Below are 27,752 nucleotides of genomic sequence, written 5' to 3' on the forward strand. Positions count from 1 at the left end.
AATCTGGGACGGGATTTTCTAAATAAGAGGTTTTGTTTTGTCTTTCAGACTGTGAACACCCATCCCTAAAGACATCAAGAGATGCTAGGCATTCTGATGGCAGTATAGACTGATGGTGGCTTTGCCCGCGACAACGCCCCCAGTATCGCGCTGAACCAGGTTCCCAGAGAACCACAAAAGGGAAACCCATATTTAGGGGAAGGGTATGTCAGCTTAGGGAGGATGGAAAATGAGAAAGTAGGGGGGAAAAATGAATGAGTTAAACTTGGGACACAAGGGGACGGGAGTTCTCCCTAGGTAACTACCTTGAGGTGAAAAAATAGATGCATACATAAGGAAGTGGCAGGCAACAACTTTGAGGTGAGCAGCAAGTTGTGCACCTTCTCCGAGACGACTGATCAGTACCCCCTTGGCTGACCCCAAAGCACACATTCCCCATCCGAGGCATTGGCGGCGGTACCAACAGCAGCCACCGCAGCAGTAATCGTGGCAGCGGCAGCTGCGCGCCTCCGGCCCAACCCCGCGCGGCTCCCCCTCTCGCCGGCGCCCTGCCTGTCTTGCGTGTGCGTGTGCGTGTGCTCAGCCTCAGCGTGAGGGGCACCTGCTCGTCTGGGCTCACAGCGGAGGCAGACTCGCCGTGAGCTGCAGCGCTGCCTCTCGCAAGCGCCCGGCTCCCAGTCGCCGCCGCCACCGCCACCGCCGCGCCTCGCCAGCCAGAGTTGGGCTCCGTGGGGCTTCCCCCCTCGCAGCCTCGGTCCTTCCCCGCTGCTTGCAAGTCAGCCTGGCTCCGAGTCACGTGTCAGTGCCTGAGGCAGAGACTGAAAGAAAAAAACGCGCTTCATTCCTTCTTCCACCGCCATACTGTATTTTATACTAAATCTCATTTTTATTCCAACATTTTACTCCCGCTCGGTGAGTACCTTCTCAGTGGCATTCTTGTCCTATTCTTTTTTTTTTTGTCCTTTTTTTTTTGTTTTTGTATTTTTCTTCTTCTTTTTTTTCCACTTCTTTGATTATTGTTTACATTTGGGAAAGCTGAAGGAGCATGGTTTTGAGCCTTTTCCTGAATCCAAGTTTTTCTAGCATGCGATCGTTCTGTAGACAAGGCGCTGTGTCTGAGAGTCAGCGGCGACCGTGCCGGCTGGGAGCGACTCCCAAGTCCAGCAAATATGCAACTGGTTTTATGGAAAAAGCGATGTGAAGTATGGTGCCAATTTTTTTTTCCTTTGTAAAAATAAAAAAGCATGTTTCTAACTGGTTTTTTTTTCGCATACTCTTTTTCTGATAACATTTTTTGTATAGGTGGGATTTTACGTCAGTGTTTACAAGTTTGTGGTCTTGCAATACTGGTGCAAACCACTGAGCAAAGACATTAATTTTATATTTTTTTGTGCCCTTTTTCGAAGCCGGTGAGAAAAATATTCGTTTTTTCCCTCCTGTTTTTGATACACTTTGATAACATGAAACTTTTCTTGCAGCTGGTTACTGGGATCATTTTTAAGCAAAATACTTTTTTTCCTCCTTTAAATTAACTATGACTTTTGCACATTTGACTTTTTTTTATAAAAACCGAGATAATTTTGCGATAGATATCCTGATATCTATATCTATATTATCCCTTCTTCCTCCTCCTCCCCTCCCCGTAAATCAATTTTCAAATGATGGCAGTGGAAGGTTTTTCTGGAAAAAAAAAAATGAAGTGCGGTTTGGTTTCCTTGTCAACGGAGGATGAAGTGAACAGCTGAGCAGCTCGCAGAGAGCAGGTACTTGGTCCCCTTGGAGGCGTTTCCCGGGTGTGCGATGGCAACACTGGTCTTGGCAAAGAAATGTGTGTGTGTGTGTGTGTTTGTGTGTCCCGTATGTGTGTGTGAGTGTGTGTGTGCGCGCGCGCGCGCATCTCTGGGCAGTGTCCCAGACTGTGGTGGGGAAAGCCGCGCCGGGAACCGGGGAAAACCAAAGTCCTTTCCCTGACTCAGGATCGGTTTTGGATGTGCGCAAATACAGTCCCCCCACCCCCCCTCCCCGGCTGCGCGCAGGTTGTCTCTGCGGCTGGTGGCATCTGCGCCCCGGGCGGTGCCAGCCAGGAACGCGGTGGCCGGCGGGCCCTGTAAGTTCTCCGAGGGCCACTTGCAGAGTAGGAGGGGCCAGGGCCTTGTGTGTGGTGCTGGCCGTCGGGTCGGTCCGGGCGGGCGCCTCAAGAGTACCCAGGAGATGGGGGTTGGAGCGACAGGGACAGCATCTTCCGGAGGGGCTGGCTCCTGGCTACATGGACAGGAGCTCAAGACATTTCCAGAGCCTTGAGAATGGCACCAACCCCCTCACGCTCAACTCCTGCTCCTCCTCTTCGCAATGAGTAAACAACGCAGTAGGTCTTTCCCAGCCTCTTTTGCCTGGTCTGAAACGCTTAGCCGCCTTAATGGTGCTGTCTTTCTATTTTTTTTTTTTCCTTCCCCGTTGTGTTGCTTTGGTTTTAAGTGCTTGCTGGTGTCTTCCAGGGAATGGAGAAGTACTTAACTTACATGGTGGTCACTTGGATTTAATGTTGAGGAAGAAACTGTTAGGTTGCGTTAATGAGACTAAACCTCTAAGGTTTAAGATAGCCTTTTCTTTAAGTTTCCAAGCGATAGTGTTTCTCTCTTTTTAACTGGCTCTAAAGATACTCCCCTGAGATCTGGGACAGGGCTGGGTGGGGAGGGGCTGCTGATGGTGGTGACTGATTTTGGTGCGTTGGTAGCATTGAAGTACTCAGTGTTGAATGTATTCTGTGATATTTTATGATTGCCCTGTTACATGTTTTCAGAATAATCAAACACTACTTTTCAGAGATGTATTAGTTGGCAATGAAAAGCCTTTTCTGTGTTTAACACAGAGACAGAATCTGCTGGAAAATTTACTGTCCAAATAAATTGCTGTACTTTACATATTAAAATCTAGAGAGTAACTATTATTTAAATGATTTGATTTTGAAGTTTTTATTTTCTTGCTTTATTTATCCCTTAAATGAAAAAGTCATCCTTAAATTTATCATGTGTATATATTTTGGATTCTGGCAGAATAAACTTAAAGCAAATGAATTAACTTTTTACCTCTCAGATTAAGTTTTCTTCTAGGTTATCTACAGAAATAATAACTAACTTCAACATACAGAAGGGCCCATAACAAATGAGTCAATAACATATGCTATGTTTTTTTTTTTCAAACAAACATTTTATTGAGTCTGCCCTCTCAGTTTGTAGAATGAAAAGTTTTATGTTATTTTTTATTCTTTGTGCTGAAAGAGGAGTATAAAGGTTCATTTATCTGTAGAAGATTAAAATGTACCATGATATCTGGAAAGCTATACATGTTTTATTCACAATGCACTCAAGTGTCTCAAAGATCTTTGGAAGTTGCATTACATGGGAGTTATTTTTGTTTTCAGGACAGCTTTCCTGTGTGAAGGAAGTCCTGTTGGGTTTACATAAGAAAGAGAGATTGTTTGGGTCTGTGAACAGCAGACTTTCTATCTTCAAGTGCATAGGTCTAAGATTTGAAGCCAGTGTTGTCACTAAACCTTGAATATGGATTTAAATTTTTATTTTTAGTGAGCTCATTGCTCAAATTAAGCCTTTCATGTTTCAGCTAACATAAACATTACAAAAGTTATTTGCAACATTCTGTTTTAAAAGCCATTTTAATCATAACAACATATATAAGTAGAAATGCTCATTTGTTTAAAATATCAGATAATGTGTGTATAAATTATTTTAGATTGCATACTAGTGAGTTATTTGTTTTTAAACAGAGAGACAAAGGAAACAAGAAATAACTTGAGTGATCAAATCTAGATATTCATTAAGAGGACCGATTGTTTCCCTAAGTTCAGGGTAGTTTGTATATGAAGACTGGAAAAATCATTGCTATACTGTATATTTTCAAGAGAGAGTGAAACCATAATGGAACAAAAAAGATACTTTTAAGATTTTAATCTGGGGCAGAGGATAGTTGCACTCTGAATTTGGTAAACAAAGATCATGCCAAGAACCTTTTGTTATGTTTTCAGTTATTTAATATTGACTTTTGTTAGAAATTTATTTATGTTAAATTTCTATCTGTAACATTCAGATTTTCATAATTTCCTGCTCTATGAATCAAACTGGGAGTTCTGCAGCTCTTTAAACTGACCACTTGAGTTTTTTGGTTTAAAATCATTCAATGTAGCAGCCTAGAGTTAGCACCGCCTACTGGTTTCTCATGGAAAAAAAAATTTTTTTCTTTGCCCAAGCAACCAGCCTAAATTCAGATCAACTTAATAATGCACATTTTCCACCTACCCCCCACCCCCACAGCTTACTGAGAAAGAAAAATACAAAAAAGTTTTGTTTTGTGGGTAGAGAGGATTTCTGAGGTTAAAGGTGGAGGGAGAAAAGAAGACCCTTAGATTACATTGGCTGTTGTACCAATAACTGTCCTCAAGTAGTTTAATAAGTCATGATGAAAAAACTATTACAAACTTAAAACAATATGTTGAATTTCCTAGATCCTTCATATGGGACACCAAATGAGAATACTGGTAAAAATCCTGGATTACTGAATTATCTTTATAGCTTTTGTCCCAATCTTAAACATTGTAGAGAAAGAAAATCCTGGTTGGGAGTTCTGTCTTAAGCGTGTGGTCTGTCCAAAAATATTTAATTGAATAAATGTTCATTACTGAAGATAAACAATTCTTTCTTAAAATATATCATTACATATAAGCAATCAAGTTGTATATTGTTTTTTTCTTAGTATGTATGAGGTAGCCACATTGTGGTAGTATTATTTGTGAGAGGAAATTTCCAAACATATTTTATACATACTCTTTCATATCTATAACTTAAAATGTATTACTTTGGTCTAAAGTAAAAGCCATTTATTTTCTGTAATTTTTATGAAAATCTAGTTGCTAAAAGAGAATATAAAAAAAGTTAAAAAATGGAAAATTTGACATACTGATAAATTGTTTTCCAAGTTAAAAAAAAAACCTGTGTTATCTGAAGTTAAATATTAATGTTTTTAATAAGACAGAAGTATATGGAAACACTGGCAAGAATAATGTGACTGTTACAGTTTTGAGAGCTTTCCACCTGAGTAAGAGTGTGGTCATGCTTTGTTTACTGTTTATTGACATTGTAAGCAACAAATTATACAGTGCATCAAGTGAAATGAAACTACATTTCAAGTCCTCAAAAAGCTCCATTATGGAATTTGAAGAAAAGTCAGATGAAGATTTAGAATTATTTGCATAATAAGAAAGAATCCAGGAAAATATTTAACCATGATTCCTCTCTTAGACTTTTGAAAACTTTTATGTTAAAATAGTGATGAGCTGTGACTTTAATATAGTTTTTTATTCACTTCTGTTATCACACTGCCATTAAGGAAAATATGTTGTGCTATGAAAAACTAAGGTAATAGTGAATTTTATTCTTCCACCTATTTATGGAGCTCCTAAAAGTAAATAAAAATTTGTTCTGAAAACAGTGCTCACTTATCTGCAATTATTGTTATCCTCCCATTGTTATTATCTGTTAATTCCAATGTCTTACTTAAGTGTCTTTAAAATATTCATAATTTGAGTACCATTCTTTGGATTAATAAATTTTTCATAAACAATGAGAACAATTAGTTTCACCACACCACAACTTTGAGAATAACATTATTAAGTAAAATGTAAGTTAATATGTGATTTCTGAATACACCAATAGTTACACATTTAGCCAGTGTTATGTAAATATATTTTCATTTACTATTAAATTGATTTGCAGAATGTGTGTGTATACACACACACACACACACACACACACATATATCCCAGCGATTGCCAACTTTTAGTGGTTTTTCTTATTCTTTTAACTTTAAAAATTACAGCATATTTGGAATTTTTTAAATTTGATTTGTTAAATTTATAAACATCAAATCTATATTGTGAGAAATTGACTTTCCGTTTTTCTGATTTTTCCATACATTTTTAAAAAGGTTTTTTGTTTGTTTTCATTATCTTGCTATTTTTCTGATCCTAAATTCTGGAAAATACAGAGGTTATTTTGTTTGTTTCTGTATGTTTCTGAGCTGCAGAGATGGCAGTGGGAGAACTTCAGTGAGTCTTTAGGATAAGTGTCCTCTGGACTGTCCTTGGAGACTCCTCAGCTGGGGTCAAGACTACAAGAGTTATTTCCTTATCTATGTATAAATCTAAGTGGAAAAGAAATTATAGAGAACATGGGAACCATGTCCTGGTTTCGTGAAATATGTACCGGAATGCTTCACTAAGCACTCTTATGCTAATGAAAAAGTAAGGATTTTATGTGCATAAATATTTTGGTAAAAATTCATTTAACTTGTCAGTTAACATTCTTTTTTGCTTAGAATAAAGCAGTGAAAATTTTTCATAAACTTAACAGTGGAGATTAATTGCGTTCATACACATCCGTGTGTTTAGAGAAAATGTTTGTACACACTTTGATAGCCATATGCCAAATAATAACAGGAGCAACATTTCTGAGTCAGTTTGGAAATTATTAATAGTCAGGACTAGGGAAAGGATATTTTTTCATTACATCAAGATGAAAGGAATAGAAATGGGGAAGGATTAGCATTTATTAATGTGCCAAATGAACGCCCTTCCATTTTCTCTTATCCTTCATGAGTAGGTAGTACATTATTATTTTATGTCGGAGAAAATGGACTTGGAATGATATGCACTTACTCAAAGTTCCCACAGGTGTTGAAGGGACAAATGACATGAAGTCTGAATGATGCCTTCTGATCCACCTTCTGGGCAGAGATGCTTCATTTGTGGAGAGAAATTTTGTTTTCCTAATATAATATAAACAACAGCTGTCTGTTTATTCATGATAAGTTATTTAAGATGAATATAGTTTGGCAAATTTTCAATAAGATGTGCCTTTCAGTAATGAGTACTTTGGCCAGAAATAATAGAAAGTGTCTTCACTTACACAGAGATTCATAATGGTCCTGAAAGAACCTTCAAGTGACCATATCATCACACATCTCTTCAGGACTATTGAATTTTCTGAGGACAACTTAAGGCATGGGAATTTGAGTCACCACTGCTGCACAGTGGTTGTTACCAAATATATGGTTCTTGGTCTACAGAGCTTTCAGAAGCCCTGGGAAAAGTAGTCAATGTTTACTAAGTACAGAATGTAATCTTTGCTTTTGAAGTTTTTGCAGTGTAGTGTGGACAATCAATCTTTTGCAGAAGGAAAACCAAACAGCTAATTCTTTTGTAACACAGTAAGCTTATAAATATAGGTGCCTTTTCTGTCTACCAGCATCTCACCATCAACATCATCTCCATCTCAGAATTTCACTGCTGCACATATTTAGATGTGACATTTTTGAAGCTCATTTTATATATTTGTTAATAGCAGAAAACACTTGTAACTGCAAGATGTTATTTTAGGATGCTTTGTTTAATTGCCTTTTCAGATGTGCAAAAATATCTTCCTTTATTAAACAGTTTCCTTGGAACTTGAGAAAGTGCATATTTTCAAGAATGAGAGACATAAACCAGAGTGGAAACAGTGTGAATGAACAAAAAGAAATGGGTATCAGAAACATTCCACCGTAAATCTACAAGTTACAAAATCAATGGATTTGGAAGCTAAGATGGAGAAAGGACCAAAAACTGTCTTCAAATTTTGGAATTGCGATATATTGGAAATTAGTAACATAAAACAACAGTAGAAATCATATCTAGAAGAGAGTTTAATGTTATTAGGGGTAGGAGAATGGTTTAGTTTGACTGTAACACTAATTTGAATTTCCTACATTAACTGTTGAATGAAACAACCAAAGTGCAGTGGGGAATTCAGGTGTAGATTTGGGAAACACACTGAAGGCTAAAAGTCATCTACAAAAGTAGTTTTAGGAGGGATTAAGTCCTCCAAGGGCATAAATTTAGGAAAGACCTGCATTTTTTACATGGGTATAATAGGGGTTGGTAAAAGGGAAAAAATGTAAAAAGAAGGTAGAAAACACTGAAACTCAAGAAAAATGTGTGTCTTTGTGTGTGTGGGAGAGAGAGAGAGAGAGAGATAAGGGGGAGGGAGGGAAGGTGGGAGGGGAAAAGAGAAAGGGGGTGGGTAGGAAACAAAGTTATTATTCAACAGAATTAAAGAAATAATGCATAGACTCAAAAGAACATGATGTAATGCCTGAAGGAAAGGTCCTTGAATCTGTGGTTAAAAATCAATTAATTTCAAGAAGAAATGAAATGAACAAGATATATCTGCCTTGAGCAAGTGAACAAGTGATCCAGGATTCTGGATATGATGTGGCAATGTCTTAAAGAGCTCTGTTATTTCCAAAATTGTGTTTCCCATGAGTGTGTTTTATGTGTGTCTGTGCATGAAATATGATCTTAATAGGAAGGCCAGTAAAAGTTTTTCTGAAACTAGATAAATGGATTTTAAATTACATGTAGAAAAAGTAAAAAGGAAGAATAGCTAGAAATCATTTAAGAAAGGACATCAAAGAGAAGGCTAATCTATTGGATGTTAAAATAGACTATAAAGCTTTTAATAATCTATTTACTAGCTCTGTGTACTGAAAAGGCTTTAGGGAAGTGTCTCTTCAGCAGCAACGAGCACCTTTAGTCTACAAATCATGATTTCTATGTATTGTTACCCAACCAAAGAGAAAAGAACTCTTTAGAGAATTGGCTGATTCTAGGTCTGGACAGAAAAGCAATCAAGATGAGCCTAGATATCTCATTGTGCCAGAAAGTAAGAAAATGCTCAAAAACCATTAAAGTCTTATCAACATAAACAGGAATTAGCTAGAAGGACCTTCCAATTGCTAAATCTGAATCAACTTGAACATCAAGAATGACTGTAACAGATTGTGAAACATTGAACAAAGTAATATCCATGAGTCCATAGTAACATTTGAATAAATAGAAAATTTAAAAGAAAAAAAAGCTGACAATAACTTGAGAGCATTAAATGTTAGTCTGCCTTTTAGGAGAAATATGTTAGTTTATGAGAGACAGTTCTTCCCAAAATAATGTGAGTAAAATGTAAAAAATACTAGAATTAGCAAATTACAATTTGTAAATTTTAATGAGATAAGTGATGAAAGCAAGGATCATCAACAAATGATAACACCATTAGTTTAAAGCATTTTGGTGGATAACATTCTCATGATGCTAATGTATTACTTCTTAATTGAAGGTGATAGACATAATCTTAAATAACTGAACTAAAAAACCCAGCATTATTAGTAGGCGACCTGACACCATGAACCTGTGACACAGTGTTCCATGAAGTCCATACTTTATGTAAAAAAAGGAAGGCAATAAAGGTTGAATTTGGTTGCAATTGGAAATTTTCATGTATGTATTAAAAATAAATGATATTAGCATATGAATGTCGAATTATTCAAGGATGAAAACCATGATGTCTGTCTACAACCTAAATTTTTATCAAAAATGTATGTGTGTGTGTGTAGAGCAAAACATCACTTGTGAACAATTTTTAAAGCCAGATATTATGCTTATGCTGGTTTCATTGCATAATATTTCTTTCAGCTATTTTGTGTGTTCTCATTTTTTCAGTAAAGAATTATAATTAATAATACTGATAAGGACTCCGCCTATAGTGAGTTTGCCTTCTTATATGACTACAGTCTTTTCAGATAAGTGTAAGTGAAGTCATAGGTTGAAATTAACTGGTATGTAGGGGATAGGTTCTTAGAGAATATAGTAGGAGATAAACATGAGGTCTGTAAAAATTCTCTATTTGTAATGAGAAAATTGGCAAAATTGACATTTATCCTCACTTTAGTGAACACAATTGCATCACTTTCTCTAACACATAACCTGTAATCTAAATGTGTTATGGAAGCAACTGAGGTTTACTTGGTTAGGAGATCAGCAGTCACAATATACAGCAAGGTGAGTTTTCTTGAGGTAGGTAATATTTTTGTACAAGTCAGATAAATCTGGCCTAGGAAAGGGGATAAGAGCAACTTTGTGAGTTCTCAGTAGTAAGATTTGAGAGTCTAATGGTCATAATGAAAACTAATAGAAGGTATACAATTTTAATAGAATGAGAGCAGAACAAGGGTGGACAATGAAGAATATTATATTTATAGATTTTGAAAGTGGAACATAGTCAAATGACAAATTTTAGAATATGAAGATATTGAACAATTAAAATATTGTGAGGTGAGGCTAAACGTTGAAGGTTTTTGTAAAAGCCATGATTGGATGACATAGGAAAAAGTGGAAAGGAAAACTATGAATGTGCTAAAAGAAGTAGTGACATTTCTGGATGTTTAACATCAACTAATAACAAAGAAGGTTTGTTTGATTTTTCCATTTGTGACATCTAGAACTTTAGTCTTCTCTTTGGAGCATTATGAAGAAAGCCATAGGTATGTAAGGTGTGCATTTATCTTGCTTGTATTGGAATATTCAGGTAGAACAACAATTCTTCAGTGGATGTGGCAGTGCAATCCTTCAGGGATTAAAATTCATGGGTTGGAATCAAGAAAACTAACACAGGATGCTACAATAGAATGTATTCTAAAAATCATATGAAATGAGTCAAATTAAAAAGAAGACTCTGGAGTATTTGCTAGATATTTTGTTCTCAAGTTAAAACTTTTTAAAAAATTACATGTCCAGAGTAGGAAGATAAGGCCACTGACTCTTCTATTGCTACTGCTGGTACTGTCTCATTCTATTGATGGATTAACCCTCTGGAGTAGTATACTCAGTTATATTTCACCTCATCTTTGTAAAACCCTGCAAGAGTATACTATCTTACATAGTAATATCTAGGAGAAAATTAAGTATCAGACAGGTGACCTGTCAAATGTCTCAGTGTTATTAGATCATTGAGTGAAGATCTGAACCTAGGACTGGTTAGCTCCACAACTTGGCTATGGACTACTGTCCTTATTTAAAAGATAGAGGAAAAAAGTAACCTTGATCTATACATCAATAGGTCAGTGGCATTTGTCTAATAAAACAGACACATTCACATAATTAATGTTCTCACATTAGTAACTCGCTCTGTACAGAAGACTATTAAAAACCATCAGTAATTGCATTGAAAACCATGCTATAGTAGGGTCTGGTTCTGGTCCCTATTTTCTTTTTCTTTTCTTTTCTTTTCTTTTTTTTTTTTTTGTGTGTGTGTGTGGGCATAGTGCTTTTAGCTAGTATTTTTAGGAATCTATTGTATCTAAATCAGTGTATTTTGGGGGATTTAAAAAACTTTTCAAACAGAAGACAAGACACTGGAACTCCCGTCATGAACTGATAATCTGTGCGGGAAAGGAAATGATGCATGTGAAAAGTGACAATATATATAAAGTTATGAGCATTAATAAAAGTATAGAGGATTACATTTCTTTAGATTAATAAGACACTTGAAAAAGTGTGATGCAACACCTTTCTTTCTATTGACTTGGTAAATTTCTCAGGTTGGGAGATTCAATGGTCCTGTTTTCTTTATGTTGTATTCCAAAGTAAACAATAGTTGAGGACCCAGAGGAGATGTGTAGAGAGAACAACAATACAAGGGGCATGCAGTAAAAAGATTTTAAGCAAGCCATCTGTGAAGAAAATTGAAAGATGAAAAGAAATGGTAGAATTTTGAGAAAATCCATGGGTCAAAGTAAAGAGGTACAATTAACATGATTTTGTGACTTTGTGTTAATACACTTTTTATGCATTAATATATAGTTTGTTATTTTTGGGACAAGGAGTTTTGCTTTGGAATATATAAATAAAAATAACTTACTAGAAACTATTGAGTAGTATAAAATATATGAAATGAGTTCAGAAATATCTATGTTTTTAAATTTTTAAACTACATAATTGCATTGGTAATTTGAATTAGTGAATCGGTAGGGCGATATTACTTTGTTTCATTTCACTTGTGAACCTATTCCATAATGTTAGTCACCTTCTTATTTCACAATTGCTAGATCTTCCCATCACGGTGTGGCTTCTCCCCAGACATTGGTGCAATTCTAGGGGAAAAATAAAAAGAAATGAAGGAACAAAAGGAAAGGTTAGAAGAGAGGAGAGGAAGGGGAAAAGAAAAGGAGGGTAGAAATAATAATAACACACTTTTTCTAGATCATCACTACCAAGTGGAAGTGTAATGCAAGTCACAAAGCAGGCCATATGTGCCATTTTAAGTTTTCTGAAAGACACATTAAATAAAAGGTAAAAGTGAAATGCATGAAAATAGTTTTTATGATAAAATTTTATGTAACCCAATATTTCAAAGATTATTTCAATCAGACAATTACTTTAAAAATATTCTGCATTTTTACTAAGTATGTGAAATCTAGTTTTTATGTCATACAGCACAGGAACTAATTACATTTTAAGTGCTTATATTCTAGTAACAACCATGTAGTCCTGTGCAGGTCTGAGAGTTCAGAAAAGTCTAAGGTCTGTGTCATGTTTTAAAACTCTTTTTGACATCTTATTCCTTATCAGAGCTTAGCCAAGGCAGATTTTTAAAATACTCTCTGATTGTTTCAATTTTAGCTTTCACTTTTTATTAAGAACATAAATTGAAATCCATTCAAGTTCATTTCTTGCTAAATAGTGATCCCAAAAGATGGTCAGTTGACTAAGAAATATTAAATTTATCTTGATAGTTATTGTTCCTTAGAAGCAAGATAGCCACTTTTACTAAATTTGCTCTTCCAATACACTCATTTATAATTTGGTGCTATAGATAAAGAAACAATGCAGTTGGTAGGCATGGATAACATCTTAATCTAGAAGAGTCATTTATATCCAGGGCATTCTTCTGACACCTCAGTTTGATGAGAACTGTTCAGGGTCCTAGAGCCATTCACACTTTAAAAAATAGAATAACATTTAATTTGTGAAGTCACATATAGATTTAATACTCATTGACTAACTTAACTTAGTTTCATAAGTTAATTGAAAGTGAAATATCAAATTCTGTATCTTATATTCTGTTCTCTGCATTTTTGAAGTTCATAAATATAGAAAATCAAGGAGGTTGCACACTATCAAACTCCTTACTCTGTTGAGTCTCATTTTTCTCCCCACATGCTTCTATTCTTTAAAGACCAGTTTCTTCTGAGTCTCACTCACATACGGTTTCTAGGATGATGTTAAAGATACCTTTTCCCATTATTAGATTGCAGCTCTTACATGAAGAATGCAACCCTATATCACTTCTAACTTCTCCTTTCATATTCTGTTTATATTTTACGGATGAATGATGATGATAATGAAAATATTAACCACAACAAAAATAACATTTATTCAGTATTGAACAGTTAACAAGTGTTGTCCTCCAAAGCTTTGCTTGTGTTTTCACTTGTCCTTGACTTCTGTCTTCGGAGCTACTACAGATGGGACTTACATTATAATTTATAAACCTATTTTGGATCGTTTTTACTACCTGAAATTATAGCTCATATTTTTAGGATATCTGCTTGTTGGATACATCTTTCCTCAACAAGACTGTGGCTTCACAACATCACAATTTATTTTAATGCTCTATTATAATATATAGACAGTGCCTGTCACATAGGAGACATTTGGAATTAATGAATTAATTAGTGAATTATTTCCCCATTGGTAGCCAAGTGCCCTTGACATCTTTTCCAAATATTTTCAATATCTGTACACTCTTTTTCATTGGATGTTAGTGGCAACTGAAAGCAAATGGATATTAATAATCCCTTGCCACAGTTATTGACAATTCTTTCTAGAGCAGTACATTGGACAATGTGATTTCTCCAGCAGGAAGGACACAATCCCAAAGAGAATGTTTGTATTTTACTTAGGTTTTTGCCACAACAGAGTTATCTTATATGATAAGTGGATAAGTGGATCTTTAAAATTCAACAACTTTTTCTACATACATTTTAAGTTTATTCTCACTGCTTGATTTTCCCTTGTGGAAGCTCAGTCTCGCAATCAAGGTGACTCACCAAGTCTGCTCATGTAGTAAAGTCCTGGGAAGACATTGACTTATCTCTGCCAATCACATGGCAGGGCAACAGCCTATTTACTCTGTGAGTTCCCTGAGATCTTCTAAACTTAGTTTTAGTCTTTTATTTGGAACAGTTTGAAAATCCTCATACTTACTGTAAAATTTGAGTATTTTATTGTTACCATCTTTATGACAAGGAGACTAGATATTCTTCAAATTCAACTTGAAACAAACCCAAGTTTTCTATTCTTACTGTTCAAGCTTCCATAACAGAATCACTGTAGGATATCATGGAATTTTAAGTTATTAATAATAGTTGAATTGCTAACTCACAAATACTTGATAATAAATAATTGATAAGAATGTTCATAATGTAGTACACCAAACAAAATAAATACATTGAAAACTGAGACTGATATTAGATAGCAACAATCTCTAGACTCCATAGTCAAAGCTTTGTGTTCATCAAAACAAATCTAATGTTAGGTACTGATTGACTTCATAGGAAAATTTTTTTAAAAAATACAAATTGAAAATAACTTTATGCAGAAGTTATGACTTTTATCTTGATTTAGGGTGTTTTGTATAAACTTTCTTTAAGAGAATGAGTTCTAAAGGTAAATATATCTGAAGATTGCTTGCTTTATGCAGTTTTTGCCAAGAGTTCTATTTTCAAATATATTCTAAAATTCTTTTTTCACAGATAATTAAGCCACACTATTTCAACATTCATTATTTTTAAAATATAGAATTAGTATCTATTTAAGTAAATTAAGACTTGAGGGGCTGGGGTTGTGGCTCTGTGGTAGAGCACTAGTCTAGCACATGCAAGGGGCCCTGGGTTCAAACCTCAGCACCATGTAACAATAAATAAAATAAAGGTATTGTGTCCAACTACAACTAAAAAATAAATATTTTTTGAAAAAGACTTGAACAAAATAGGATTTTTTTTAATTCTTAAAAATCCTATTGTTGATGTATTTTGGAAATTCAGGGGACATTTTTGAGAATGATTTATGTGTGTAAAATTAAAAGACTTGGAAATGCATTCTTAGTTTTAGTGAGTAGAAATGGTTAACAATATCAATTGTAATGTTGAAGAATCATTAGTTTGTAGCACTCACTTGTTTACAAGTTCCCAAACGATGAGGATATTATTTGTATTAATTTTGAAAGATATTGTCTTTGCATTATTTCATGAATCTTTTAGTGTATTTATTGAATAAATATTTCTTGAAAACTTTTTTTACCATTCTTGTGTCATGAATATTGCATAATGTATGAGTGTAGAGTTTATGGTGCAGAAGGGACAGATGGTAATAAGTTTTATGAGAAGTAAAAATAAAGTTGAGGGTTAAAATGATATCTTACATTCTAATTCTGAGAATTAATTTCTCTATGTAATTCTGAGGAAGTGAATAAAGTCAAACTAGCTTTTAAAGATAATATGTAGAAATGCCTCAAATTTAGAGAGTATTAAACAGTATGCATAGTCTTTGGGGTTAAAGTGACTTAATATCTTTGAATAAAACTTATGATTCACCAAGAATTTAATGAGGAAATATGAGTACTGAATTTCATTATCTCTCATTATTTGGTATTTCAGAGGTAAACATAAGTATTCCCCATGTAGATGTGAGCCAAGAAAATAGGATCTTGAGAGTGAGTATAAAAGTGGATGAAGTTATATTTGGGGAATCAATTGCTTTTGAGCAGATTTAGGGACTGATATTAGAAATTTAGTTGCTATATAACATTGAATTAGGGGAGAAGTTCTCATTATTTTTACACATTGATTTGAAACTATTACTTTTGTCCCTAAAAGACTTGACATACTAAATTTAAGTAAGTGTTACTGTCAGACAGATTTTCTGTTTTTGATACCCATGAAGGGGGAATAGGAGTTTAATAGTTATATACCATTACTCTGTAATAATGTACTTTACCATGCCTCATTGTGACTCTTGTAGCTGGTTCTTCTTCTTTGTATTGCTACTTTAAATAAAATGTATAGTGTTGTGCTTAGGTTTTTGGTGCTTTCTGATTTACAGAGTTGTAGTGTCCTGTGTACCTTCAGTTTACATGGATGCATATACACTTTTGGTTATATTTTGGTAGAAACAAAGGTCTAGAATTTCAGACAGTGTTTCACCAAGGGATATTTTGTCATCTAACATTGGCAGGAAAACTAGGTGGTTGGAATTATTTAGAGACTACATAAAAGATAGAAAGTCATGTGTGCATGTTCTATGATCTACTGAAAATATTTTCAAAACCAATTTTAAATACCTTTCAGGATGACTTGAGAATGTTCCCACCCTCATTTATACTCTTCAGCTTCAGTTGTATTTCGGAGACTGTTTTCCTTGCAGAGATGTAACATTTTCAACTGGCAAAACATCTCTTTTATTTAAGTTTAAAATGTTACAGTTATTTCTTAGTATTTTAACCACACATCTAGGTGTTAGCTTTCAAGTACAAAGAAGAGTTTTTTTATAACATATTATTTGTAGGTGAAAATCATGTGAAACATATGACATAAAAAGAGCATTACATGGGAAGAGAGTAGAGAGAGCAGTATCCTGAATAGTTGTAAATTGATTATTTCCAATGACATAACAAATTAATATTATTTGCGGAAAGGCACAGATGCATGAGAAGTACTCTTGTGACATTTACTGTTCTTCACTCAGGTGATTTGGGTTTCTTCCCTGCCATGCAGAGGGTGCATGGTGCTGTGAATCTTATCTAGAAATGATAAGTTGTACTTGCAGATCTTCCTGGACATATGGATGGATCCTCCTTGTACTTGCAGGTCCTCCTTTTAAGTCCTGTGGAGTTGTCAGGATATCTAATGTGCTGAAAACTCAGAACCTTCTTGCTTTTTTTCTGTTGAGTGAATATAGAATTCTAGAAAGTACTTGAAGAGAATGCAAATTTACCCAGGAGATTATTCTAAGTTAATCATAGTAGAACTTTTGGAATGCTTTAATTGCATTCAGTCATCAGTGAAGCAGAGGTGTATGCCCTCTTAATTATTTGTGGTCATAGTAAAAATTGTTGCTACACAATGGGGAAATCTGTAGAAATTTATATGGAATAAATTTTTTTGTCTCATTATGTGTATTTATGTTTCCTCCCTCATTTTTCTAGTAATTTATTTTTAAGTAAATATAAATAAAATACTGGTCTTCAAAATGCTGGTTTGTGAATGGTTATAAATGACAAAAATGGGTCACTCCACATAGATTTCTTGAGAAGCAATAAACTATACAGTATGCTTATGCATTTTTAGTCTTCTTTTTATTATTTGCTTCTTAAAAATAAAGATTTTTTGATTCAGTTATTCACTAATTTATTCATCCAATTCATTCATTAACACTATTGACACTGTTAGTCACTGATACTATGGGTGAATAAAACATTACCCCCTACTTAAAAGGCTCATGATCTCCAGGAAAAATCTATGAGAGTAAAGTCTGGCTGCTTACAGATTCAATAAACATTCCTAAAGATGAATTGTTTTTGTTTATTTATAAAATGTGAATTTTTATGGTTTGGATGTGAGGTGTCCCCCCAAAACTGACATGCGAAACAATGCAAGAAGGTTCAGAGGAGAAATGATTGAGTTGTGAGAGTCTTAACCCAATCAGTGAATTAATCCCCTGGTAGGGATTAACTGAATGGTAACTGAAGTGGTAGGGTGTGGCTGGAGGAAGTGGGAATTGGGGGTGTGGCTTTGGAGTATGTATTTGTATCTTGGAGTGGAGTCTCTCAGTCTCTGCTTCCTGTCCATCATGTGAACTGCTTCCCTCTGCCATACTCTCCTGCCATGATGTTCAGCCTCACTGGGAGTGCCTCAGGAATGGAGCTGGCTGTATATGGATTGAGACCTCTAAAACTGTGAGCCCTTAAACTTTTTCTCTTCTGTAATTGTTCTGGTCAGATCTTTTAGTCACAGCAGTGAAAAATCTGACTAAAATAATGAGTGGGTGTATACATGTGTGAATACATGTGTGTTTTTACAGTTATAATGTTTTGGACCTTCGGCATTCTAACTTAATTGCCTATAATTTGAAAAGTAATCATCACAGATGAATGATATTAATTTTTTATAATAATTCTAAATGAGAACACAAAAAGGTAGTGTAGAGATATTTTCAGTAGTTCACTCAATAGAGCAAATATCAGAATTATCTTTTGACAGGTAGAATTCCAGCTCAAATAAATAAATTAGCAAGAGGAAGAGCTCAACAATATATATCCTTTTCTCTTTTCCTTAAATATGTGGAGATTTTGATGATTTGAAAACTATAAGTAATGTTATGTGATTGTGTGTGTGTGGGGGGCGGGTATTGGAGATCAAATCCAAGGCTTTATGCAAATAGGCAGGCTCTCTACCACTGAGCTTCATCCCAAACCCTTTTTATTTTATTTTGAGAAAGGTTCTCACTGCATTGCTCAAGCTGGCCTCCAGCTTGTTATCTTTATGTCTCAACCTCCCAAGTAGCTGCAATTAGAGGTGAGGGTCACAGTACTTGGCTTTGTGTGATTATGTTAAGGCTGAAAAATGGGGAAAAAGATATTTTTTCTTCTTTACAAAGATCACCCATATTTTGACTCAAATCTGTTTTAGGTTGAATGCATATTATACTGGCATATGTTGTTATTGCCTATGGGTTCTGTCAGAATACTTTTACATATTCCCGATCAATGTCAGTTTCTTTGACATCAAATCATTCTGTTATATGTTTATCTATTTGTTTGTATTTTCTTTTTGTTTGTTTTAAGAAAAATGTTGTCTCACCATACTTGTTCCTCAAAGCACTACTGTGATACTTTGCTCCATTATAATATTTGGTGAATTCCTAAATGTATCATTTTTGTACATGCCATATGTTCTACGGCTGCCTCCAATTTCTTTATAAAGCTTGTGTGGGTATTTCTGTAGTTATTTCCAAAAATAATTCACTCTGAAGACATAATTTCAGTAATCAAAGAGAGCGTTCGGTATTATCAAGTTTAGAAAACAATATATAACACTTAGTTGAATTATTATTCTGGGAAAGGCACAGTATGTTTATTTTTTTCTCACAAATGTCCTTGGAGATTTATTGTTTTTATTCCTATTTTATAGATGATAGACTAGAGGCTCAGAGAGATTGAGTTACTTGCCTAAGATGAGAGGGCTAATAAGTAGCAGAACTGAAACTTAAGGTGTGTGACTCTGAAAGCCTCTAACTCTCATCTGTTAGATTTCTCTTGTCTCATTTTATATGCTAGGTTTTTATTATTTACAAAATTGGCCTTTTCATTTTACACTGCTTGTTATTTTTTATGCCTAATAAAACACATACAGATACTTGCAGATGTCTTCAAATCTATTGACCACAAGTAATGTTTTCAAAATGCACGTACTTAAGTACATAATGGTGTGGGGACGGGGAGATGAAGGGACTCTGGATTGTGCAGAGGGGAGTGAGGGGAGGGTAATGGGGGGTGGGGATGAGAAGGACAGAGGAATGAGATGGACGTTATTACCCCATATACTTGTATGATTATACTACCAGAGTGACTCTGCACCATGTTCAGCCAGAGGAAGAAGTTGTGCTCCATTTGTGTACAGTGTGTTAAAATGAATTCTACTGTCATGTATAACTTATTAGAACAAATTAAAATTGGTAGCTTGGACAACAAAAAATTTCTCACTGTTCTGGGGACAGAAAGCCCAAGATCCCAATCAGTGAAAGATAGCTTATTGGATAAGAGCCCACCCATATGACCTTGTTTTACTTTCATTACTTCTTTAAAGGTTGTGACTGTAAATGCAATTTTATTTGGAGGTATGGGGGGGGGGGCTGGTCCTTCAACATATGACTTCTGGGGACACAGTTCAGTCCATAATAAATATTAACTATTCTAAGCACTCTGGGAGTTAGGAGAACAGATAACAGTTTATTCTTTCATGGAGTTTGCAGTGCTACAGGAGCCTGGGTCAAACAGCCATGGCATGCATATATGTGTAACCTGGAGCTTGATCCAGCCTTCCTGATGGTATCTCAAGTCAGGTGATGTCATCTGAACAGCTGGGAAAGTGTTCTCTACTAAGTCACTCAGAAGCTGTTCATTATAAGTGGGCACTTTTCTTATTAGAAAATGTAATTACTTCATTAAGGCTATGTACATGAGACACTGGAAAAACAGTTCAATGAGAGAATATCATTAAGGTCTGAAATAATGCTAAAAGTAAATTCAATTATGAAATAGTATGAATTCAATTTTTAAGTAAGGAGTTTAAGGTGACAGTAGATAGGAATTGTGGGCAATAAGGAGCTTGTGGTGGGATGTTTCACCTTGAGGAATGCTGATGGCTAGTGAGTGAATCAATGGAAGGCAGACAACAAGGAAGTCAGAAGGTTGTGTAGTTCTATGGAAGTTGAGGCAAAGAGGGTCATCAAAAAAGCCTCTGCCTCAGAATAGACATGCAGATGGTTGACAAGCATAAGAAGAAATGCTTAATGTCACTTTTCATCTGGGAAATGCAGATCAAAACCAGAGAGAGACATCTCATACTTGTTAGGATGGCTGTGATCAAAAAGACAAAAGAGAGCAGATGCTGATGAGGATGTGGAGAAAAAGGAATCTTTGCACAATGTTGGTGGAAGGTAAATTGGAACAGTCATTATGCAAAACAGAATGGCAACCTGTCAGTAATTCCTACTCTTCCTGCCTGCACCTCAATTTCCCCATCTCTAGAAATGATGCTTTTTCTCTATCTGATTAATGGAACAATTTACACGAGGAAACCAGTTTAGTTAGTGTTATTCAACTGCATTACTATTTTTATTTCTTATTTAAACCTTTAAATTAAAACAAAAAAACACATTGAAACACTTAAATTGAAAAAAGGTTTGAAACTGTGCTTTTTATAATATAAAAATGTTCTCTAACTTGGAGACCTCTGTGAGTAGCAACCCGGTCTAAATGCAAGCCCTACTGTCTGGTAGCCCAGGGTAAAACAGATAAATATAAAGGAAGGAGGCCATTTGGCTGGAAGATTGTACTGGCTTCATGAAATTCCCATTAGTGCTGTGCTTTCATCTTGAGTTGGAGAGGCTTGTGTGTGTGTGCACACACTTTGATGTGCAGAAATAGAAGTAACAGTAAATTAAAACATTAAAAAAGATCTAGCTGACAAATATTGCAAATATATCCTGCTCTCAGATCACTACCCCACCCCACTCCTCCCCAAAAAATTTCAACATATGTAGGATAAAACTGTTCTTTTCAGGAGGGATTGTCTTGTTAATCTTCCCTGGCATCCAGTGGATGATTGCGAAGTTTTCTCAAGGTCACCACTACTGGCTGAACAAAACAGCTGCTTGTTCTTTGTGAGCTGCTTTCATTGGCCATTTTGTGGCCTCAGTTATAAACTCTATGAAAAGCTTTCTGGTTTTAGTGTGGTAAACAGTACAAGTTTTGAATGAGTCAGACATAGGCTCTCTGAATGCTAACCTCTAAAAATCTCTTTTTGTCAATCTGGGCATAGGGATGGCGACATCTGACTCTAATGGTTGCTGGGAGAATCACCTTTTATAAACCGAGCCACCACAGGACAATGTGTTTAGTAACTGATGGTTTTTTTGTTGTTGTTACTCAGTGGCCTTTACATTATAGTACACAGGAGAGTTTTAAAAAATGCAGTAGCCTCAGACTCAGATACACCTGAGTCCAGCATGGAGCTTGGAAATCTGCCTACTGGAAGTTTCTCAGTTTATTTTAAGGTGCTGTTGGGATAGGAAACAATGCTATAATACCAATAGCTAGATCACAACCATGACAGATTTAGCATTTTGGGGTAGTGTTCCTTTTTACCTTTCCACTTCAGCGTGTGTATACACTGTGTGTGTGTGTTCCAACATAGTGGCTGTTTCCGAATAGGTAGGTAATATTTTTTTGTATAATATGTTGTTCCTTTGTATTATTTGTCATCTCATGTCACTCCTCTTTAATTGACTACAAATAACATAGTGTTATTGTGATTAATGTTGGTACTTTCCTCATAGAGAACTCACACAATGGCAAAACCAGTTATCAAAGAGGGTGTGTGACTCATCATTGGAAGAAGTCTATATCACTGAAGCCAACATTGGATTGATAGTACACTCTTCAGGATGGACATTCTGATACATTTTTCAAATTAATATCATTTTATATGTCATCTAGTATTATAGCCTCAGAATTATACCAGATTAATAATAAATACACATGTATCTATGTGTATGTACAGTATAATTATATATATATATAATGTATGTATTTTTCCAGTTATTGAAAATACGGAATCACTGTATTGACAGATGTTTTTAATAAGTCAATACATTGTTTTAACAAATCAATACAATACAGATTTCTCAAATGGATTTTCTTTTATGGTGGTTTATCTCGGGCCTCACATGCTGTCATATGTTCTGTTCTACCACTGAGCCACACTCAAACTTTTTTAAAACAGATGTGTTTGTAAAGCAATAGCCTTATATCACCAGAGGACTTAAGAGTGTTGGTACCAGGCTGAGCTGCTTCTCTTTCTCAATTAGTGGATCATTCGAAAAAACAATGTCTCATTGGCTTCTCCCCCCAAAAAACCTTATTTTTTATGCAATGTAAAAAACATCTGCCCAGGCACATATTCAGCAGTCCAAATAAAAGTGAAGCATAGATTACCTGCTGTTCTGGATCATTCCCTCTGTCAGAGCAGAAAATTGAAGAATGTTCTTCATATACTATGTTTTGGATTTTATTTGCAGAATCCATGTTGTAAGGGCATGAGTTACTGAAAGTTTATATTTTATTTTCATTAATTTAATGTTTTCAGTGAGGTCTTATGCCATTCATGCTTGTATGAAAGGCAGATGTACATGGATTGTTCATTTCACTGTTTCTAGAAATTGAACCATTAATACCAGGATCATACCAACTGCTGAACATTAGGTTTTCTGTACCTAAAATATGCTAGGCACTGACATGAATGCCTAGTATAATCTCTGTGTTGTTTCTCTAAATCTACTGAATAATAAGTAGTTTTGTACAATGTTTAAGTGTTGGTTTCTTTCTTAATCTTTTTTTTATCACATTATGATTACTAGTAAAAATAGTACCAATTCCTAAATGCCAGCTGTGTGCAGGTATTCTATAATTGTTGCCTCTAGTATTTACACAGTCCCTAAGGGTGAATTTTATATGATCTATATTTTACATATAATAGTACTGAAATATTTCCTCACTTGCTCATGTCTCTTAGAAAAAATTTTGAAAATATATCTGGCTTTATCCCAAAACTCTTTCTTGCATAACATACCAGATCATCACAAATTCTGCCTCAGGATTATTGTTACCTAAAGATCATAAGAATTAGAGTTCCAATCAGAGTTCCCAGAGCCCCTCAGTTAATTCTCTAACAACTGATCTTGATTTGAAATGCATAGCTACTAGCTTTCCAGTCACAACTTGGACAGGGGCCTAGAATGGTCTATTGAGTGTTTGGTTGTATAAATGACTGCAGCAACTTGCCTGTCTTCTCCATCAAGCTACTGAATAGTAATGTAATTAGATCCAGCCCTTAGATTTTGCTTCCTCTCATGATGTTTTTTATCATTTGGTGATTAGATTACAATGTCAGTGATTAGCATCATAGTTTCCCCAACCTAAGCAATAGGAAACTCTCTGTTACATGTTTGAAGATGACTGCTGGGTTTATACACTAACTGCCTGTACCTTGATCCAAAATTATATACTGATGAATGGGAATGAATTCCATGAAATTCAGGGAGCTGCTTTGTTGGCTGACACCAAGATATGTTGTGATTTGATATGTCTGTCTATACTGTTTGCTCTCAATTATAACCACATAAAATATATTTAGAATTGTGGAAGAGCAAATACATGGAGTTGGAAAAATCATCTCTAGGGAAGGAATAGATAGAGACATCATCACCATCATAGTAACAATAATAATAATAATAATAATAATATAAAAACCCATTAGGAACAGCAGGAAAACATTGTCAAAAATTTATTTTTCACTTTTCTGTGGTTGAGCAATATTTTCACTACATTTCATATGTCATACCACCTTTAATGTTCAAAATAACCAATAAGGTAGTTGAGGCATAGGGAAGGTAAGTCCAAGTAGAAAATCCAGGATTGCAACTTAAGCTGTTCTATTCCACATTCTGTATTCTTAGCCATTATAAATTCTGCCTTTAGAAAGCCTTATATGGAAGAAAATACAGTTGAGTATAAAGTGCAGATTTGATTTACATGAGTATTTATAGCACAAAGGTTAATAATTGTGATTATGCATTTTGTTAAAACATATTTTCTATGAATTACATAGTGTTTTCTGACAAATGGAAACAATTTGTCTTGCATTGTATGTGTTTTAAAGCAACAGACATTTTATTCTAGCTTTCTGCCCTGCAATAAATTATATTATCATCTTTTATTTCTTTATATTTTGTATTTTCAAAACTTTGCAATAATTGATGCAATCCTCACAACTATTTCGCGTTTTCTGGGAAGGTGTGATTTTCTAAACTTTTTTTAAAAATCAGTCACAGAGACATGTAATAAGTAGCACAAAACCAGGAGCAAATGAATCTGAAGCTTAAAATAAGAACACACATTGATTTCTGAAGACAAAAAAGCTATTGCATCATCTAAATCCTGATGAAGTAGTTTCAGGCTTCAAGAAATAAGACTTTGGTATCAATATCTGGGGCTATTAATGAGGTACATACAGTAGCATAGTGAAGTAAAGCATGTGAGCACTGTACAATTAGATATCATCCTATACAAAAATAAGGCTGCTCATCTCAGTATTTTACTAAGAGTATACCCTATGAATTTATGAATATGAACTTGAAAAGCTCAATATCTCTTAATCCTGTTTTTTTTTTTCAATTACTATTAAGCATTTTGAAACAAGCTGTGTTACTGGTAATTTTTATTGTAAAGTGTTTCATAAGATATAGGTATGTAACAGATGATTTAAGTGGAAAATAAGATATAGGTATGTAACAGATGATTAAGTGGAAAATATAAAGTTCTCTGTTTTCATAAATGTTCCAAATTAGAATTTTTTAACACTTGGAATTATTCTTTATAATATGAATTGTCAGTGTTCTCTTTTTCTTACTTTCTGGATTATGCTCATGGTATAGAAATATAATCATCTTAATTGTATAAACACAGAAAAATTGTGTAGATTAATAAAAGGTTATTTTATGTTTAAATTAATAATTGTTTTGAAAATACACACCAGTTTCATATAAAAGATCCTCCTTTTTTAGAAATTTAGTTTAGTTGGAATAACCAGAGCACCTTCTTCTTATAAGGGAAAATGAGTATGTGTGTGTCTGTTTTTGGTTCAAGATACAAGTAATTACTTACAACACAGACATAAAATATGTGTTAAAAGCAAACTTTCTGTAAGTACCACATTTGTCATTTTCAAAACTAATCTCCGAAATGAATGTAACATATTTTTATTAATTACATTTTTAGAGGTATAATTACATATATATTCAAAATTGATATACATAAGAGCAATTATGTATATTGTAAATATCAATATCTGTATTAAGATTGCCCTCAATATACCATGTTAGTATAAGAATAGTTTTCTTGTAAATAAAGTATGGGCTTTTCACTGATATTATTGGAAGCCAAATGGAGAAAATGTACAATAGAATTCAATAAAACAGTTATGATTAAATTTCCTCCATTTTTATTTCTAAATTATTAATACTTTGATTTGTTTTGCCTTTAGCTAATTTTTCTTTCTATAACTGTGGACCATTATTATCGATTGCCACAACCACTACCTAATACTTAAGACCAATTATTTACAGAATATGCTAAATTAGGTTATATTATAGTTGTTACCCTTGGGTGGAAAAGATAAGGCAGAGTAATTAGACAGCATGTAAATCCACTTCAGGTAATGAAAATTGATAAGTTGTGTATAAGGAATTTGTATTGTTTTATATACATAAAATAGGCAGTAGAATCATGGGTCTGTTTTTATGATCTAACTCCTTTGCAGTAATTAGGTAGATTTATGCATTCTGGGATGGAATGTGTCTTTGTGCCTTATAAAATTTACATAAACTAAAAACATTTTAGTTGTAAGTATCTTTATATTTGGTATGAATAAAATCATACATACATTTACCCTCCCCAAAGTCTTATTTACCTAAATATTTCTAAAATGTCAAATAATTTATCTTGCCATTGTTAGCTATGTGATAAATTTTTCAAATATTTTAAGAGATAATAAATATAATGTACCATAGTAGCCATTATATCATTAATATACCTAAATGAGGGACATGAATATAGCTTATTGGTAGAGAACTTGCCTGGCAGACATGAAGTTCTGCATTAGATCCCTCAGCACCATACACACACACACACACACACACACACACACACACACACAAATAGTGTTACACTTTGGGTCTGGGAATGTAGCTCAGTGGCAGAGTGTTTGCCTAATATAACTAAATGACAAGAATTATCTGAGACATTTATATTAAATCACATATTAGCCCTCTTTGATACTACTAAAAACATGGTCTTTTGGACGATTGTTATTCTTCCAGTGTTTATTTTGAGTCTCTTGGTAGACAGAAAATGAGAATACCATTTAAGTATATTTGTTCCAAGCAACAGAACAATTTTTTACCTATTGAGTCAGATAGATACTTCAGCCTGTCTTTTTTGCATGTCATATTTTATTTCATTTTACTAGTAGTTTTTATTTTATCAGACCTTGACAGACTGTGGGAAGAGAGCGAGAGTCTAACCCTTCATCAAAGTTTAAAAAGTACTGATTTATCTGATTCATAATTCAAAAAGCCCAGTGCCACAAACAAAATATGTTACACATTTTAATATTATCAGTTTTTCTGGAGAAACTGTAATATTTGAGTAAATGTCATGTCCATAATGATTTTTTGACATATGCAAAAACTGGCATTACCATTTGAATAATGAAACATCTGTTGAAATACTTCTCAGTGCTAAAATGGATTCTACTTATAAAGAAAATCTTTTACACCTTCCTGTTTATGATAAATAATGTAAATCTTGCATTAAAGATAATATCTAAGAAAAGTGCATATAGTAAGTATGGCTAAATCTGAATTTTATTTATTTGGAGCAAAATATCCTGGACCAAATTTCCTAAATTATTTTTTCTGCAATTTACAGCTTCATTTTTCTGTCTGTAGCTCATTCCTTTTCTCCTGCTGATTTACTTCCTTCTTTATAACAGTACCTTATTAATCTTAAATCCTTGAGTCAGCCAATATGTTTTTTTTCAGTTCTGAGAAGATTGGGTAGAATTTTGAGATTTGGGAGTCATATTAGCAACACTAATTTATTCCCAAAATATACAAAGGAAGGCACAGAAGAAATGAAAAGGAACTTTAAAGAGACTCTAAAAAATGATTGTTTTGAAGAACTAATTCATGCACAAAGCAAATCATAGCAAAAAATAGAAAAAAAAAACATAAACTAAAGTTTAGGTCTCCCTTTTCATCACTGTATTTGTTCTCCGGGGCAAATTATGGCCAGTTATTTTTATGAGAAAATATAAAATTTTCTCAATGTATAGTCCCAGAATTATATTTAAAAGGAAATAATTGCTTCAGTAAATAATGCCACAGGTGTGAGCTTACTGTTTATAAGGTATAT

The 27,752-nt window shown here is 34.3% G+C and overlaps 1 protein-coding gene across 12 annotated transcripts in view; it reads left to right on the top strand.

The window, feature by feature from the left end:
* Window positions 1-602: 602 nt before the first annotated feature.
* The window catches only part of Ralyl (RALY RNA binding protein like), a 650,608-nt gene continuing 623,458 nt past the window's right edge, over window positions 603-27,752 (top strand). For 2 of the 12 annotated variants that reach the window (XM_048782749.1, XM_048782753.1), the window contains exon 1: window positions 2,025-2,365. In XM_048782749.1, coding sequence (XP_048638706.1) covers window positions 2,350-2,365 — 16 coding nt within the window. In that variant the 5' untranslated portion in view covers window positions 2,025-2,349. Of the gene's footprint in view, window positions 1,764-2,024; window positions 2,366-27,752 lie in introns of those variants that run through there. The other 10 variants (XM_048782747.1, XM_048782745.1, XM_048782744.1 and 7 more) reach the window with 10 other exon arrangements.

Source organism: Marmota marmota, unplaced genomic scaffold (genome assembly GCF_001458135.2).
Source record: "Marmota marmota marmota unplaced genomic scaffold, marMar, whole genome shotgun sequence".
Classification (NCBI taxonomy): Eukaryota; Metazoa; Chordata; class Mammalia; order Rodentia; family Sciuridae; genus Marmota; species Marmota marmota.